The sequence below is a fragment of the Triturus cristatus genome, chromosome 3_1 (assembly GCF_964204655.1).
Source record: "Triturus cristatus chromosome 3_1, aTriCri1.1, whole genome shotgun sequence".
NCBI classification, from domain to species: Eukaryota; Metazoa; Chordata; class Amphibia; order Caudata; family Salamandridae; genus Triturus; species Triturus cristatus.
In genome coordinates this window covers 1,141,677,251-1,141,694,161 of record NC_140583.1, presented here as the reverse complement: position 1 = coordinate 1,141,694,161, position 16,911 = coordinate 1,141,677,251, and the positions used below count along the sequence as shown (strand labels likewise).

Sequence of the window (16,911 nt, the reverse complement as noted above, 5' to 3'; positions counted from 1 at the left end):
TTAAAAAAATAGAAGAAAAAAAACAAAATTAGCATTTAAAAAACCTTGCAAATTCACTGAAAAAACCATGGGTTTCACACACGTTATAGTTAGGACTTAGCATTTAAAAAACCTTAGAAATTCAGTGAAAAAACCATAGGTTTCACACACGTTATAGTTAGGAATTAGCATTTAAAAAACCTTAGAAATTCAGTGAAAAAAACCATAGGTTTCACACATGTTATAGTTAACTGGACATTTTACTCGTAAAAAACCATTGAAATTGCCCCGTTATAGTTAGTTCAGCTAACTATAACTCGCGCGCCCGCAATGCACTGCTGATGACGTCACATATTACATCACTCATGACATGGTCAGTGACATCACTCATGACATCACTGATGACATCTCAAATGACATCACTGATGACATCACTGATGACATCATCCTTGTGATAGAGTGGCAGACCTCCTCTTCCCCTAATATAACCTTTGATACACACAATCAAAAATAGAAATTAAAATTTTAAAAACAATGGACATACCAATACCAGTTACAACAACCTATACAGTAATTCTAAGATCCAAATACACATCCACTCATTCACCAACAGTCCTATACAGTCACTCATACATGTACTCACTCATCATATGTACTCATACACGTATACATCCTGTTACACAATGCCACTCATCCATAGAGGTACTCACACACATAGTTAGTCATGCTAATAAAGAATCAAACATACATTTACTTGCATATACAGTTATACACACACCACCACACTTACTTCTACGGAAACTTACATATACTTAGTCTTTTAAACAATCACTTATAGAAACACATACTTATCCATACAGGAACTCTTTCAATCTCTCACTGTCACATATACTCACATATATACACCAATAGTCACATATACTAGTTTAAAACATATGTAGTTACACATAAAGACACTATTGAGACAGTCATTCACTCACTAACACACCCATACATACACTCATCCACCCATACAGTCCTGCACACATGCTGTCTTCAACACATACAAACAATGAGTCACTCATTCATGCACCCATGCACTACGTAATACCCCTCACCGAACCAGACACTCACACTCATACTGATACTCAAAAAACCAACTAATAACCTATTTAGACACTCTTGTAGCTACACACCAACCCATGCAGCCACTTATACACAAAGTGAGAGACTGATACAGATATTTACATATTTAAACATTACTCACTAAGCCATGTATTCACTAAGATACACTTAATCAGTCAGTAATACAATCAATTTTTCAAAAACAATTCATCCATTTAGACACTTATATACCCATTTATTCTTCCATCGACCTTGAGATATACATATATAAAACATATTTAATTTTCAGAAAAACACACATTCACTGGATGATGTCATCAGTGATGTCATCAGTGATGTCATTTGAGATGTCATCAGTGATGTCATGAGTGATGTCACTGACCATGTCATGAGTGATGTAATATGTGACGTCATCAGCAGTGCATTGCGGGCGCGCGAGTTATAGTTAGCTGAACTAACTATAACGGGGCAATTTCAATGGTTTTTTACGAGTAAAATGTCCAGTTAACTATAACATGTGTGAAACCTATGGTTTTTTTCACTGAATTTCTAAGGTTTTTTAAATGCTAATTCCTAACTATAACGTGTGTGAAACCTATGGTTTTTTCACTGAATTTCTAAGGTTTTTTAAATGCTAAGTCCTAACTATAACGTGTGTGAAACCCATGGTTTTTTCAGTGAATATATATATATATATATATATATCTTTTTTTAACCCATATGCCCTGAAATTACCCTACCCACCCAAAAACACAGACCCATCCTGATCCCTAACTTTACCCTTCCCACCCTTAAACCCTAAAATGACCCTTCCACCCAAAATCCAAAACCCACCCTTGACCCTAAAATGTCCCTTCCCTCCCAAAATCCTGAACTACATGTCTAGCTGCGTGTCAAAGTCCATGTTGAGATGACCTCCAACGAGTACCTCTTTATCCAGAGCTGTAAACACCAGGCGTTGGGCAAACAACTGTAAGGAACCATTACAATTATTTTCAGGGGTGTACACCATTACAATCATGAAGTGGATATCCTTCAGGGATAAACAAAGGGCCAGTAACCCCCACCTCTGTAGCTGAACCCAGAACAGTCCCCCTAAATCTTTTGGAGAGCAATATGATTACCCAACCTTTTTAGTCAAACAGGAGAAAAGAAATTGTTTGGGGAACCATTGCTTTTAAAGGCACCCCAGTCTTGCTTGAGTAAGTGGGTGTCTTGTAGGAGACAAATATCACATTTAGAGTCCCGGAACATATTTAGGAATGTTATATGTTTCACTGCTTCATTAAGGCCCTTCACATTTAAACTCATGTCTTTAACGATAAATAAAGGGGGTAAAATTGCTTAAGTAGTCCAGCAGGTAGTGCCATTCTGTGACATAGGGGTTGTGTGATCACATGATGATAGGGTGGGCATGGAGACGTACATAATGTGGTGGCAGATGTAAAAAGGTGCTCCTTATAAACTCTAAACACAAATAAATAAGTAGAACTTCCCTCTAACTCAGTACTGCAAAACTGCATATAACCATGATCAATTTGAGGAAATTAGACCAATCTCATCTTTCAATCCAAACACTCCATCTACTGTGCCCACCTCGATCCCTAGTAGTTATCAAACTTAATCTAAGGAAATCTCTGATTCCTTACTTGAACAAGTGTTGGTCATACAACACCCCACAGCATCTATGCCAGAGGGTTGTCAGCATCCTATGTTCCTGCCCAAACTAAAGGCCCATAGATTCACTCTTGGACCTCTGGGCCATCTACCTGCAGCTTGTCCAGGATTTCTTTCTTTTTAAGGTTGATTTCTTTGAGGATGACATATCAGCATTCTCCTTGGAGAGCACCCTGGTTCAGCATCCCCCCCTTAGTGGGGCAGAGCCTTCCCATGGTCAAGAGCCAGAAGGGGGGAAGTCTCTCCAGGACACATTGGCAGAGTTTGTTGTTCCAGGTAAAGATCAACTGGAAGAGGTGCCCTCATCTTTACTTTATGCCTTTGTCCCGGAGAACAGATGTAGGTTTTCACAGGAGCCAGCACTTGAGAAGTGTGGCATTGGACAAAGTGTCGGTATAGTGGAATGTTAGCTCCCTCAAACTTGATCCCCCCATGGCCTGTACCGCCTTCATAATGTAATCTTTTTGTTTGTGGGGATGAAGACTGTGAGGACATCTTAAGGATATTCCTGAGATCTAGATAGCCTCCTGGTCCTGTGTGTCCTTTCTAGCTGGATGTCTGATTCATTGTCTTTGGCAGGATGTGGTTAAACTGGTGTCAAACAAATTCCTGAACGTAACATTTCTCAGGTCCTACAGACACGGATTATGATGGAACTATTTTTAATATCTTCAAGATGACATTGTTAATCTGTATTTTGGTCCATGAGCTCTAGTACATCTTTACTTCTTGTCAGAGTATTCACTTCCTTGGTGTCTACTGAGTCCTCCAGAATAGAAACTTGTTGACCCAGATCTCTCATCTCATGTCCCAGATCTTTCAAAGCCTTAGCCACGTCCTCTTGAAGGGATGCAATGCTCTCTGCCAACTTGTTAAACAGTGCCTCCATAAAGGAGCGGGTGCGTGGGGGGTTCCTGTTTTTCAGATGATGACCACATTGGAAAGCCAGTTCCTACTTTACCTTTCTCAGTTTTAGACTCCTCTAGGACCCCTTCTTTTTCATTGAGGATTGGGAAATAATTTATTTTAGCATGGTGTCTTGTTTTCCTTTGAAGGCTGCAATTGCACCGTTTGCAGCTCCAGGTGCCTGGGTCTCAATTCCAGTATATGTGAGAATCAACCACTCAAAGTGATGGACTGGGCAAGTACAGTGCTCCAGTGTAGGGTCCAGGGGTTGAGACTTTGCTCTCCCTACCCAAACAGGGTCTGCCCAGCCCCATGGTAGGTCCTCAGGGCGGGTGGACAGACCTTCCGCTCTAATGCTCTACGGTCACCTATGCTGCTGCTGGCCCAAAATAGCTTAATTAGTGTCCAGAAACTGATGGCAGAGCAGTGTTCTGGATCAATCTTGGTTCAGTCTGCCAGGGCCTAGTCTCCCAAAGGAGGTGCAGCCAGATGCATGGGGGAGAGGCTATTCATAACTATTCAACCAGTTCAGCCCCTGATCGCGAGTCTTTCACTCACTTGGCTCACATACCCTTCCTGTAAAATGTGGCAGGTCAGGATCCTGCCCCCTGTGCTCTTCATCTTGCAAGGGGATGCCAATGGCTCAAGGGCTCCAGGTGCTGCTGCTAGATTGCTGAGTGAGACGTCTAGGTGGTCTCTAGCTCCCCACAAACCCAATATTGAGCTACAGCTCTGGGCCCCACACAGGAGGAAGGGAGGGCCTAATAGCTATCTGAGGAGAACTAATAATTTTCAGGAACCACATGGATTACCAGGGCTGACCAGAGTTCAATTCCTGATCCCTGTGTGTCAATCATTATGCTAATTAGGTCCCCTGTCCTCACCAGGGTGCCAGTGGTCAGGTGATCATTCCAGGGAGAAGGGGAATTCGGATAATTAGTTATATAAAGTCACAATTCCCCCTTCTTACATCCTTTGCATTGTAGTCTAGCACGCAGGGCTTATGTTGCTTTACCCCCCCCCGGTGCCCTATGCAAGCTATCATATCATGACCCATGTCCCCCAACACCCTCAGGAAAAATGCCTCCCCAACATCCCTCATAACTCATGTTTCCCTAACTCCATCATGACTGATGGTTCCCCAGCATCCCTCACAACTGATGGGAAGAGTTTTAGGGACAGTCAACGTGAAGTGACCATCCATGGAGGCCAGAGCTTTAAGTGGGCCGGGTCCTGCTGGTGCTCAGCACCGGTAGTTTTTAAAAGCAGGTGCCCAGACGGGTCCCTATTGGGCTCTCCATTTTTACCCTAAGGGTGAAGAAAAAAAAAGTCTCTGCTTTTGATGTAACTTCAAACATACTCGTTTTTCAGTTTTATATAGTGCAAACTTGGAGCGCTTTACATGAGCACCAGTTACACTGCACAAGGACATAATCATTTTTTGAATCACAGGAGGTCAGGCTCGAATCTGCTTTGTCAGTTCGAAAGGTTGGCTGCTCTAGTCTTGGCCACACCCTCGCCCACAAGACCGAAACCATTTTCAATGCTATTTACAACGAAGTCATAGTTGTTGCTTATTTATCTTATACAGCTTACAACCATTGACAAAGCCAATAGTCCTGGTTTGTTGCAGGTTTAATGTTACTTGCGTTATATATCTGACTGGATGAATGGACAGAAGCAGCAAAATACCAGTGGAGCAGCGCACTATGCTAAGCACCGATTTTCAGCTAAAGCGTTTTAAGCCACGCCCGTAATTACAGCGACCACGCCCCTATGAGAGACCCCCCAGTTTTCTTCATCCCACTTAAAGCCCTGATGGAGGCTCTCTAAGTGCACAAGTAAAAACTGACAAGGCCTCACCCACCAATACTAAGCGATCATTTCCTCACTTCACTTTATATAAACTTTGACATAAATGCCTTTATAGGAGCCACTTTGTTAGATGTAATCAAGAGAGCGAATGGAGGCCCACATGGACCTTTCAATTACATGTAATCCTAGGTTTTTTTTTTTTTTTGCATCTTTTATATAGCGCGAACTCAACCCGAAGGTATTGGAGCGCTGTACATGAGCACCATATTTACATTACATATTCAGGCACGGGGAGATTAAGTAATTTGCCCAGAATCACAGGATGTGGACGCGACCCCAAGGCTCGAACCCTGGTTTCCAGCACTGACTGCCGACGGACCACATTCTCTCCCCTCCCCTAAGGCGATCACCACACTGCACATACTCGCTTCGATTCCTACTTTGTAATGGAAGAGTTCCCCACAGTACGTCATCTATATATTTTACAAGTTTGAAGCATTGAGAATAAAACGTATTCAAAATATCACTTTGGCATTTCATTTCATTTCAAACGTTACATCGATAACTCCGTTGGCTTTTGTTTACATTCTGCTTTTAAGTAAATGGAATTTGAATGTACCTCCAAAATAGTATCTGTCTCCCGAGAAGATCTGCAACAGGCTGTTCGCATGGACAGGGGAGGCGAGGCCATTATCAAGAGTGAGGGTTATCCGATGCCTTCTGGCATTTATGTTTACCGAGTGCCACAAGCCATCATTCACAGCGGTAGCTGGAAAAGTAAACAAAATGGTTAATAGCAATTGGATCTGGCAGCAAGATATTCCAGCTGCCTGCGCACACGGCAAATGCAAAACAAAAAAAATTCTGCTAGAGACGTATTTGTATTGTATATCAGTCAATCAACCCCACAAATACTTTTTATTGCAAAAATATTATTAAAAAAGAAACATGTTTTATTAATACATTAATTCATACAAACATTACTAACACATTCATTCAAGAAAAATAAGGCATGCAAATTTTTAAAAGATGAGTGTCACATACAATAGCAACAAGAATGGCAATGGCAATAGGTCTAGCTAATAAATGAAAGTGCTTTTTGTGTTATTGGTGGGTTTAGGCAATAAATAGGTCATCTTGTATGCACCCTGTCACTCATCTTTAATACATTAATTCATACATACATTACTAACATGGTCATTCTAGGAAATTAAGGCATGCACATATTTAAAAGATGAGTGTCACATACAACAGCAACAAGAATGGCAATGCCAATAGGTCTGGCTAATAAATGAAAGTGCTTTTTGTGTTATTGATGGTTTTAGGCAATAAATAAGTCATCTTGTATGCACCCTGTCACTCATCTTTGTAATCACGCATCCATTCATCATCCATTCATCCGTTCACTGACTCATTCTTGTATTCATGCTCTGACACAACCACAATAATACACACATGCTCAATAACATACACAGGCTGAATTAGAAGAACCAAAGAAGAAATGAAAACAGGTGTGCAGTTCCTATGGGGGATCTAGGTCTCTCAGTCTGAAAAGTCACGGGGGTGCTCCTTTTAGGAGCAAGGGCCCTCACACACCCCAAGGTGTGTCATGCTTCTTCATCAGGCAGCTTCTCGTTGGGCCGGTGCTGCAATGCTCAACGGGCCCCGCGAGGGGTCTCTTTGCCGGACTTCTCTTTTTTGCTAATATGAAGTGTGAGGTTGGATGAGTAGGTGTGAATAGAATGGGAGAAAGAAGGTGTGTGTTAAAAATTACTAGAGGGATCCGGAGGCTAATTTAATCACTTTGTCCCTTTGTCATAGTTAAAAGCGTGACACTACCAAGTGGTAGATATAATGGGCTATACCTAGCAACAGTTGGTTTGAGTCAAGGGCCAACATCTTTCATGCTTGTTACTGTCCCGTAGGATCATGGCATTTCATCAGGTCCAGTCAACCAGGGATGGAAAGTTATAGTAAGTACAAACCATGCTCTGTATACATTACATAGATATGTAGTATATCTTCTGGGATAAACCCACAACGTTACATTGTGAGGCCCCAAGCAGACCGGTCAGGGTGGAAGCAATTGAGCCTGGTTCTCCGGCAGAGCGAGAAGTAGGTTGGCAGCCGACCTGGTGCCCTGTTTTTTGATGGCCGGAACGCTCAATTGCGTCCGCCCAGACTGGGAACGTTGGGCATTGCAGAGCCGGCCCAACGAGGAGCTGCCCGATGATGAACCATGACACACCTTTGGGTGTGTGAGGGCCCTTGCTCCTAAAAGGAGCACCCCCCTTGACTTAGCTGAACGAGAGACCTAGATCCCCATAGGAACGGCTCACCTTCTGTTTTCATAGCTGACCCAGAGGCGTGTGTGCTGGACCTCAAATAACCCTAGTCCCTCCTCCTTGGTATTGGTACAAAAAAGAAAAACATGCTGCTGTCTAAACAAGGCAGGAATATGCTTGCGATAACAGAATAAAAGATGGCAGCGGGCGTCTGTCTTGCAGAGGTATTGTAAATAGTCTACTGTTGTTTTAAAGTTCCAGCATGGTCACCACTTTGAGAACCAATGTATTGGCCATGTTGGAATGGTAACACAATGATAAATTATGGAGAACAGTATTCTATAATGGTCTCCTAGTTTGCCTGGAGAGCTGTAGTATTCTTTTAAGAAACATTAAAACAAAAAGAGAAGCAAATAAAAGAAAAGGGAACTATGAAAGGAGAAAACTGAAAGCTAAATGACTGACCAATCAACCCTGACATTGATGCACACATATTTCAAAATGCATATGTGATCAGAAAAATGCTGTCATTCACAAGGCAAGAGAGCCAATGACTGAACAATTATCGTATGGAGTACGCGGCCATAGTATGAAGCAGATTGTAAATGACACTGCAGCAACTGACAAATGGCAGAACTGAGTTAAAGCATAGGCCATCTATGTAACTAAATGGATATATATTTATATACATGTTTGTATGGGTTCTTTTTCAGAGGTGGTAACTAACAGCAAAAGCCTTCCCTATACAGGTAATCTTTGACATTTAATGTAGAAATCTGTAAACTTTAATATAGAGAAATAGCAATCCCCCCTTAAATGACTGTAACATATTTCTTTCAGGCCTACTGTGTATCCTAACTTCTCACAATACACAGATCAGGCCTACAGAATTGGAAATATTTTTGAACCAATCAGGCCTCTAGCTGTTATCACCGGTTTGTCACCATAACCAAATGAGGCCTCCTGTACTGAGCTTAAGCTTTCCCACAAGGAATCCATCAGGCATACTGTCACAGAATGTATACACAATTACAGTTGGTAAAGGAAAATATTGGATCTCCAAGTAGTGCCTAACAAGGATTTTGACAGTGCAAATTACTTATACCCACAGTTTGTTAGAGCAGTTAACCAGTACCAAAAACCCTTTCTAACTATGGTGATATATGATATTGTAGAAAACAAAATAGCTATCTTTAGGGTTTAATTTATAGTAATAACAATCCTAAATTAAACGCCTATTGGCTTTAACAAATGCTTTTTACAATCAAAATGTCAGGCCTTCTGCCTTTACAGTAACCTTCATTGTAAACAATCAGGTGTATAACCTTTATCATTGGCTTATCTCCTTCACCAAGTCAGTCCTACTATGTTGGTCATAAGACTTCCCACAAGGCAACCATAAGGTGTACCATAATACAATTACAAATATGTACAAAATGAAGCTGTCAAAACAATAGATAGGCCCTACTAATAGAGCCTAAAAAGAATTACCCCAGTGCAAATTGTCTATCCCCATTGTTTGTTCGGGTGGGCAACCAAGCCCAAAACCCTTGGCTACCATGGTGATCTGTGAAATTCCAAGTAACAAAATACCTACCAACAGGCTTTAGCACAATGTTATAACAAACCATCCCTTAAAAGCCTATTGCCTCTAACACATGCTTTTCATAATAAGTAAGGAATGTTTGCATTGGCATGACTTTTCATTACAAACAAATCCCACCTAAGGAATCTCGCATAACATTTTCCAGTGAATTGATAAGGGCGTTAGTCTTCACCAGTGGCTTGACACTATGTTCTAGACATACCTGGTGAAGTGAACATATCCTGGCAGCCATTTGGCATACATTTGTTAAATTTACAAATATGTGCAAAATTAAATTGCCAAAACAATATATATCCACCTTCAATAGGGCCTAGAAAGACTCATGACAATGAAATTCTACTCCCAGGGTTTGTCATCGTGGATGACTGACATCAAAACACTTGCCTCCTATGGTAATGTGTAAGATTACATGTAATCAAATACCTTTCTACGTAATGTTATAGCAATCCACTGTTAAAGGCCTATTGACTTTACCTGATGTATTCACATTGAATACACCAGGCCTCTTGTCTTTGTACTAACCTTACATAATAAACAAGCAGAGCAGTAGAAGACCGTGGTGGGAGTGCTGACAGGCGCTGAGGTTGGGCGGGGGAGGGGAAGGGTGGTGGGTAGTAAACTACGTATTACGGCCGATTAGAGGTAACTAAACACATAAATAAACAAAACGAATTTCGTTGCACACGCTGCATTGCCAAATTTTCCACTCAGATAGAATAGCTTTAAGACCGGTTGAGGCAAGGATATCACCCAAAATACATTGTTCTTTGCCCTGCCTATAATTTGTATTTAACGGGAAGATGCCAATAACAATAGAGGGAAGGTCAGTGTACCCTTCCTTTCTCAACAGGGTTAACAAGCATTGTCACAGAGTAAAACTTCTAAAGCCTTTGGATTATCAAAGGGGGAAACCAACACCAAAAACTTGGCCTACTAATGTAATCTGTGAGATTCCTTGTAACAGAGAGGTTATTTGTAGGCTTTTTTTGTTCAAATCTGTTTTATTAAATTTTAAACAAGAGTAACTAGCTGACATGTCAGGACAAGGTACATTTACATTCATGCCGTTACAGCATGTAGAACTTTGGCCATCCTTATTATGCTAAAGAGTGAGTTGCATATGGTATTGCCATACATAATAGATAAACATGCACTTGGTAATACTAGAATAACAGATATTTTGTGCACCTCGTGACAATAGAATAACGGCCAACTGTTCATGATAGATCAGCTGTAGGATCCTCGGCATGCAGCGTCTGCAGAGGTACAGATGATTTACATAATCAAAACCAAAAAGTCCTTTAACTGAACAAGCTAGCTCAAACTAAATCTCCCAGCCCCCCTCCGCCCCACCAAATCACCTGTAACCGTCATTGATGCACAGGAGCCCACTTACCAACCCAATGAGTCTAAATCCTGTTGTGGAGTGTGCGCCAAAGTGCTATCCATCGCTGTGTGTGTGTAATGATATGTCAGGTTTCCACGCCAACATTGCCTTCCCCCACAGGATGCCCTGGGCATCTGGATCATGGTGCCTTTCGTTTTCAAAATCATACTATATGGTGTCCCAATTGCCAGCTCTAAGGTATTTACAAAGCCCTAAATTCTCCTCTCTGTGCAACGCAACACTCTCAGCCCGTGCCCATTCCAGGAGCAACTGCCTTCAGGCCAACAGCGGCGGGGTCTCAGATGACATTCAGTGCCTCATGATTAGGCTTTTAGCTGTCACAATACCCAAATCAAGGAAGCGGCAGCAGACCTTCTGCCTCTTTCCCCTAGGACGTAGATCCATGATACATACTTCTCACATATGTAGTGCTGAGTGCCTTTGGGCAGGCAGACAACTGAGGGGGATATTCTCAAGAACGTGTGATAACTACCGCAAAAATAGCTTAACGCAACTCTTCACATCGCAGTCTATCGTGGAAAAATAACTCTGTGTCAACGTAGTATTCTCAACACGGCGGTACCATCCGATAGACTCACCACAACGCGTCAAATGCCCACGTTAAAACCAATGCGACGTCGCAAAAATGCGGAACACAAATGCAAAAAAAGCTGCGATGAGGCCAAGCACGATACAAAAATTAGCAATAACCAGCGATAGGCCTACAAGTCCCATGCGTCATGCGGGAAAAGGCACCATAAAAGCAGAGTACAAAAACGGTGAGATGACAATGTATGAGCACAACCCCACATCCGTGACGTAGGACAAATGACCATTGTCCCGCATCACATAGGCATCTCCACACAGTCACAATGTACATTGACATGCAGTCTGCATGTAAACTGCGCCAATGCAGACACATGCATGAAACACACAGTAAAACCGCATCTCCCCTTCACATTGCAGAGGGACAAGCAACCCCCCCTGCACACAGACGTGTCATTGCCATGATCAATCAACAATGAGAGCGTGGACAAATGTAGGGGCAGTGACTCCCGCTCACGTACATGTTGCCCATGGTGTGGGACTTGAGTCACATTCCTGCATCATGGTGGTACATAACTGACCCCAAAAGGAGCCCTGTTGTCACCTGTAGGTCACAAATGGCAGTCAAAATGGAATGATCTTGGACAAACGTGAAACGCCGAAGAGTGAGATACCCTATACTAACTGTGACACACAGAACTGGCAGTTCGAATACATGACACCCCACACAACCCCTCTGCACAGAGGTGACACACCCACCATCTATGAACACATCATAAAATCGTCATAAAAATATGTCGCACTCACACCTGTCTTAGTGATGTGTCCGAACAGATGAGTGACATGCACTTAGGGAATGTTATTCTGGAATGCATTTATTTGCACATGCTGTGCCTGAGGTTATCCTGTACCGCCCCATGAGTGCCAAGGACTGTCACAATGTGATGTGTTCATCAGAAGAAATTTGCAATGATGGTGTCCCTGCGGGCAATTCCTGCTGCGGCTGCAGTGGGGTGTGGTCCACATGCCTCATCTTCATCATCATCGTCCGGTGCCTCTGGAACTGGTATCCATGGTGCTTTGTTGCGTAAACATATGTTGTGCAACACACAACATGCAAAGATCATCTTGCACACAATGTCTGGGCTGTACAGGAGCCTTCTACCTGTGACGTCCAGGCACCTAAAACATGACTTTAACACACCAAATGTGCATTCCACGATGCCAGTGGTGCATTTGTGGGCCGCATTGTACTGCCTCTGGGCCTGTGTGTTTGGGGCTCGCAGGGGCGTCGTCATCCAAGCGCACAGTGCATATCCTTGGTCACCTGTGACAGTGCAGAGAGACATGAGTCAATAGTTGGTTCTGCATGATGTGTTGGCCAGCTCACTGGTTCATTGGTATGTGATATGTGTGATCTTGTGATTCCTGTATGACATGTACTGCCTGTTGTAAATGAGCGGCATCAATGTGTATTACGTAGCCTCACTGCTGCTCCTCCCTCCCCCTGAGCCTTTTCACCAGTGTGCGCAGCGGAGTTGCATCACTTGCACCCCTACGGCACACCATTGTCATGCCTGTCTGAGCATGTCCACAAGCCTGACAACGACACAGTGATGTTGTGCACTGAAGGTGGGCGGGCTCGTGTGTATAGGCATATGGTAAGGACAGAGCAGACACAGATGTAGAGTACGTGCCTGACTGAACTCGCCCTGCGGTTGAGGGTAGACGTTTGGCCTATGCTGCGGAAATAGCGACACACACAGAAGTTGGCATGTATGATCCCAGACCCCGTGCGAGCTTGGTCACCTTTATGTACACCTCGGCCGAGGCTGCGAACCGTGGGAATGCTACATGGCAACATTGCACATTGCGTGACAGCTGGCGCAGACACTACACCAGACACACACGCATCAGTTACCTCCTTGGCAAGGCCAAAACTCAACCACACCCAGAGCCACGTGTCGAATGACCACACCCCTACACCGTACTGCTGTATGACGGTCCACTCACTTAGGCTCACAGGGGGGTCCGGCACAGCTACATGTCCCAGGTTTACCCCACTGCCTGAGGTGACAAGGTTGCGCACGTTGTACACAGCACAATGTGATGTGGTATGGCCCGGGGCCCTCATGCATACATAATGACCACATGGACACACTGAGAGAATTTGTGGAACTGGCTACGGGCACATGCACCCCGCCCCTTTCGTTACCAGGGTCACACGTCCAGTGATGCCTGTGCTGGATGGGTGTTGGGTAGTGTAAGCAACCCCTCAGGGATTTGTTGGTGCTGGCAACGGCTACAACAGTGATCAGACAATCAGAAGTTCAAAGTACAAACAGCAAGGGTCCATGACGTTAGCTGCACAGAGTTAGTAGTCCCGGATGCCTTGCGGCCGGCACCCGCACACCCGCAAGGGACGGTGACTTGTGGTGCACTGAGATAGGGCCACGAGTGCTCAGCTGGTCCTTGTTGATATCCAAGGAGAATGTCGCAGAGTGTTACGGGGGATAGTGGAAGGTGTCCATCCAGGGCATGATGCAGAGGGCAGAAGCCAGCAGAAACAGGCAATATGGAGGAGTTGAATGCTACAGGCTCCTTTTTTCCCACCATGTCAGTATCAGCTACATGATGAAGACAACCGCCAGGGCATTGACTCAGACGCCAACAAAGTTCAACGGGAGAGTACCCATGACTCAGAGTCAGTGGCACCAGAGCTGGAAGGGGATGCAGTCTGCGGTGAGGGCTGTGCAATGTTGTCAACTCGGCAATGAACAAACCAAGACTCAGTTTTAATTGTGTGTCCTACTCGACTGCAGTGTGTGCTGGAGGCAGCGGTCAGCGTGGGGCAACCGCTGTGCAGCCAGATCCTCCTGGATCTCTAACAAATGGTGTTGGAATGACATGTTGAGAAGATTCCTGGTTGACGGAGGTGGGGGCACTAGAGCTGAGTGGGTGTTCACCCTGCAATGATGCCATGTCCTGCCTGGGACGGACTGGATTGGATTTGTGTGAGGTCTGCTGGACCGGTGTGTAGGCCTAAGGCAGAAGTACTCAGGGGCCCACAGACACGTGTTGTTGGAATGCTATGCACAGAGTTGGTGGCACCACATCGAAGGGAGTATAGGGATTTAACCTCTGCGTTAAATATGTACTCTGCCATTGCGTGAACAAGACTCAGTTCCAAATGTGTGACCTACTTCTCCTCTGTGTATGTCAGTGGAGTACGTCAACGAAAAAGGACTGCGGGCCTTCCTCGCGGAGGCCGTGATGGTCAGAGGAGGCTACCAAGGTCACGGGCCTTGGAGCTTGCACCGGCACGTGGTGGGCACTCTTCAAGACACGCTGGTGTCGGCAGGTGAGCAATGAGGCCTGGAATGTACTGGGGCAGACGAGACTGGTCCTGGTAGCAGTGGCCGGGGCTGTGGCAGGCGCCCAGGTTCGCAGGCACGGCTGCACACGGCGTCAGCCTTGTGGCGGGGTGAGAGGCGCCACCCTGGCAGAGACGTTGGGCATTCCAGAAGAGGTCCACGCACAGAGCTACTTGTTTTTTATTCACACCCCTACACTAGCCTGGCATACGCCGGTCCAGCCCACTTCGCACACGCTTACAGGGGGGAAGTAACAAGCTACATTTCCGTGATCTTCCCCATTGGCTGGGGTGAAATGGTTGCGTCCACTGTCCACAACACTACCACCACCAGCATTATATGTCGACATGGATATTTCTGTTGTCTGCATACTGCAGTCTGTCCAGCACATCCACACCACACTTGGTATTGTGTACATTCTTATTCATGGGCCAGTTGCCTCCTTCGCACATGCCTGGTTCCCACATCTCCCCACATCCTGCTATGGTGTGGCTGGTGTGCCATGCCGTTGATGGCTCATGTACATGGCTTGCCCAGGTTACCACAGTAAGTTGTGCTGTCATGTCTGGTAGTTGGGCATGTTGTTTGGCATGTTGTATGTGTGTTTGTAACGTGTGTTTTGCCAGAGTTGTGAGTTGCATGATTGTGGAGTTGAGGTGTGTGGTGTGTTCATTTGGGACTTACCAATGAGCACTGTGTTTCCGTAGGTGCCATCCTGGAAGCGCCGGTTGGTGATGGACTGACGGAAGATGTATGCACACTGCCTGGGTAGTTGGCGACGACATTGGAGAAGAGTCCCTGGTGGTCCACTATTGCCTGCAAATTGATGGAATGCGTGTGCTTTCTGTTGCGGTAATTGTGTGCAGTGTCAGCAGGGGGCACAAGTAGGACATGTGTGAGGTCAATTGCCCCAACACGTGCGGTAATGCAGCTATGGCGTAGAAGTCTTGTTGGTCTCCAGCTGTTCCTGCGCAGTGTGGGGGAAGTATAGGTACTGGGGTACCAAGCTGATGATGGTATCGAGGACAGGTTTGAGGAACTTGGATAGGGCTGGCTGTGAGACTCCTCCGACTCTGGCGGTTGTTGGTTGGAAAGTCCCAGAGGCCAACAGGTGCAGCAAAGCCAGCAGATTTGTCTGCGGAGGGATGTTGATTGTCCGCTGTGTTGGTGCTGTCAGCCTGTGCGCAATGATGTTCAGAATGCGGAGGATGGTTGTCCTTTTGAGTCTGTAGTGGGCAATGCCATGCTCAGGTGTTAAGTCTGTGAGGCTGGTGCGTTTCCTGAAGGTCCGCTGTCTTGGTCTGCGCTGCCTCTGTGGTGGTCCGGAGGGGGGGGGGGAGGTCGTGGGTGTGGTGGCTGTGGTTGTTGGGGCCTTGTTGGGGCTCCAAGCTGCATGATGAGTAGCTCCATGGCATCTGTTGTTCTTCATGTGTGGCTCTGGGCTGGGCTCCCTTTTATGCTGCAGGTTGTTGTTCGGTTTTGCACCAGGTCAGAGCAGGTGTTAATTTCTGTGCCAGGATTGGACCTGCAAGCCCACCCTGGCCTGTGGGCAAATAAAGTTTTGACAGCACCACTCTACAGCGCAAGTTACTCCAGAAGAATTCTCTCATGGTCCCTTCAAAGGAGCAAAGGTAGGGACGGGTGCTGTATAGGGACAAATTAGAAAATAAAATAGGGCAACTGGTGTAGGATCACCAAAAAGGCTATGAGGCCCATCACAAACAGTGGGATCGTGTACCAGAAGGACATCCGGAACCTAATGGCTATGGTAGCCCTCCCAAGATTAACATCGAACAAGTCAGCTGGCAGATGACACACCCTGACTTCCAAATACCAAAATGTGTCAGGCTGCCAGTTTGGGAACTCTATTAAGGACATAGGTCATGTCGGTGTATGCAGGGACAAATAGAATCAGTCATGATTTGGTCCAAATAACATTCAAACCAAAAAAGAGCGAAAAAGTCGTAAAGAGTATGGGCTATTTCGTGAGTTACATCTCCCAAGTCCACACCCTGAGTCTGGATAGCAGTGGCATGTGGTTCAATGGCTAAGGAGAAAAGGAACAGGGAGAGTGGACAACCTTGACCGTTGCCCCTGTGTATTTGAATTGGATCTGATCTATAGGATCCTGTTTGACTCTAGCAAGCAGTGGGGTGTACAGCAGCAGAATCAGGCGGAGAATGTAACTCCCAATACTGTATTGAGGCAGGGCAGTAAATTAAAAGGTCCATT

At 45.0% G+C, this 16,911-nt stretch overlaps 1 protein-coding gene across 1 annotated transcript in view; it reads right to left on the bottom strand.

Moving 5' to 3' along the window:
* LOC146861627 (contactin-associated protein-like 5) overlaps positions 1 to 16,911 on the bottom strand; it is a 1,270,002-nt gene that overhangs the window by 537,390 nt on the left and 715,701 nt on the right. Inside the window, exon 9 of the mRNA XM_085645996.1 lies at positions 6,101 to 6,250. Coding sequence (XP_085502122.1) covers positions 6,101 to 6,250 — 150 coding nt within the window. The remainder of the gene's footprint in view (positions 1 to 6,100; positions 6,251 to 16,911) is intronic.